Source organism: Diaphorina citri, unplaced genomic scaffold (genome assembly GCF_000475195.1).
Source record: "Diaphorina citri unplaced genomic scaffold, Diaci psyllid genome assembly version 1.1 scaffold10383, whole genome shotgun sequence".
Classification (NCBI taxonomy): Eukaryota; Metazoa; Arthropoda; class Insecta; order Hemiptera; family Psyllidae; genus Diaphorina; species Diaphorina citri.
In genome coordinates, this window is record NW_007387757.1 from 1 (window position 1) to 1,951 (window position 1,951).

The following is a 1,951-nucleotide window of genomic DNA, read 5'->3' on the forward strand; positions in this document are numbered from 1 at the left end:
TTGCAAGAGTTGTCTTGTGCAACATTTGGATGAGAAGAATACGTGTCCATCATGTAACATCATCATCCACCAGTCACATCCCCTACAGTACATCAGCTTTGATAGAACGATGCAGGATTTGGTGTACAAGCTTGTACCCAACCTCCAGGCAAATGAAATGAAAAGAGAAAGGGAGTTCTATCGTATACGAGGCTTGCCATGTCCTAAAGATCTACTGTTGGAGGATGAAGAAGAAGAGAATACAGATCAAGTCAATTCTGACTATCATAGGCTAGATGAGCAGGTAAGGATAACTGAATTTTATTGTTTAGGAGTAGGAAGCTAAAAATGCTATACCAAGGTACCAGAGTCAAGAAAGATGAATAATTCTTTGGAAAAAAGTAACTACAAAACAGTGCAATAGTCTAAACTAAAATGGACGCGGCACATCAGGGATCAGGAAGAGACCGCCTTAACATAATAATAAACTACAAAACAAGATTATACCTTTTACACCTCAATATAATGTTTGGGATTAGGAAGCTAAAAATATTATAGCTATAAATAATTTTTATCTACTAAAAAAAAAACAATAAAATGTAACTACAAGACAAGGGTATACCTTTTACAGTTTGACATATTAGAGAGTTGGAAAAGAAAGTTCCTTGATATTACTATTTCCATCCAAAGACATCACTCTCTACCATCTAAGCTTACAATTAGAACTCTATTTATACCCTGCAATCTACATATTAAATGGTTTGAAAAAAAAAAGTCCTTGATACCACTTAAATTTACTTGTACAATTAGAACTCTATTTATTCCAAGTCCAAACATTTCCAATCTATTACTTTCAGGTTAATGTGTATTTGGAATGCAGTGTTGCCACCACATCCAGTTTGAAAACGCTCAAAAAGAGGTTCATACGTCTATCATCACAAGCTACTATTACTCATCTCAAGAAGTTTGTAGCTTTGAAACTTCTAGATGAGAAGAGCAAATATAAAGAGGTGGGTATTCTAAATGTTTTGCTGGATCAAATGATATTTGTTATGGATGAAAATTGCAAGTAATCAATAATAATATTAAATAATCAAGTCAAACCATGAACCAGCCTACTAAGCTTGGAAGGTAGCACACCTGTCTTGTAAGTGCTGGTCTCAGGTTTGATTCCCACGTAGGGCACATCTTATCTTAAACAGAGATAAGGTTTGTTCTTGGAAAGGCTGGCTTTATCATGGCATGCCTTAGTTAGATTGCTGGGGTAAAGGTACTTCTCAGTTCTAGCAGGATGAACAAGGTTTATATTCTATTTTCTCCAATTTTGGGATGATGAGACTTTTGTTGTTACAATTTCCTCTTATAAAAAGAATAGAATATACCCTGTTTATACTGCTAAAATGAGACTGAAAAGCCCCTTTACTCCCACAGCCTAAACAAGGTCTTATGTATTCGGTACAGAATAGGTGTAAATTTTATAGTTAAAACCTTGCTAATTATTATTTTAAAGGCTGGCTTTTGACTCCTTTGTCTGTACAATGTCTATGTATGGATTGAATTTTGATCAATGATTTGGATTTCAGATTGACATCCTGTGCAATGATGAGCTACTCGGCAAAGATCACACTCTCAAGTTTGTCTACATCACCAGGTGGCGCTTTCGAACTCCCCCTCTGAAACTTCAGTACCGCCCTCGTATTGACATCTTGTGATAATCCTGCCCATGGCAAACCCTTGTATCCTTTTCTTTCCATTGTACAGATATTACCTTGGGCAACCAATCTTACCAGAGAGTTGATCCAGAGTTTATGAAATACCTGGTCTGTGTAAAAAAAAGTGGAAAAAAAAAGAAAATTTCCTCTTAAAAAGGTAAGACCATCAAGATGATGAGCTCCTCGGCAAAGATCACACTCTCAAGTTTGTCTACATCACCAGGTGGCGCTTTCGAACTCCCCCTCTGAAACTTCAGTAC

At 36.4% G+C, this 1,951-nt stretch overlaps 1 protein-coding gene across 1 annotated transcript; it reads left to right on the forward strand.

Moving 5' to 3' along the window:
* Positions 1 to 4: 4 nt before the first annotated feature.
* Positions 5 to 1,847, forward strand: LOC103522698 (polycomb group RING finger protein 3; the record flags this gene model as incomplete). Its single annotated transcript, XM_008487793.3, has 3 exons — positions 5 to 283; positions 837 to 989; positions 1,563 to 1,847. Coding segments are annotated over 3 exons (561 nt in total), but the record flags the coding sequence as incomplete, so codon positions are not given.
* Between the last annotated feature and the right edge of the window lie 104 nt (positions 1,848 to 1,951).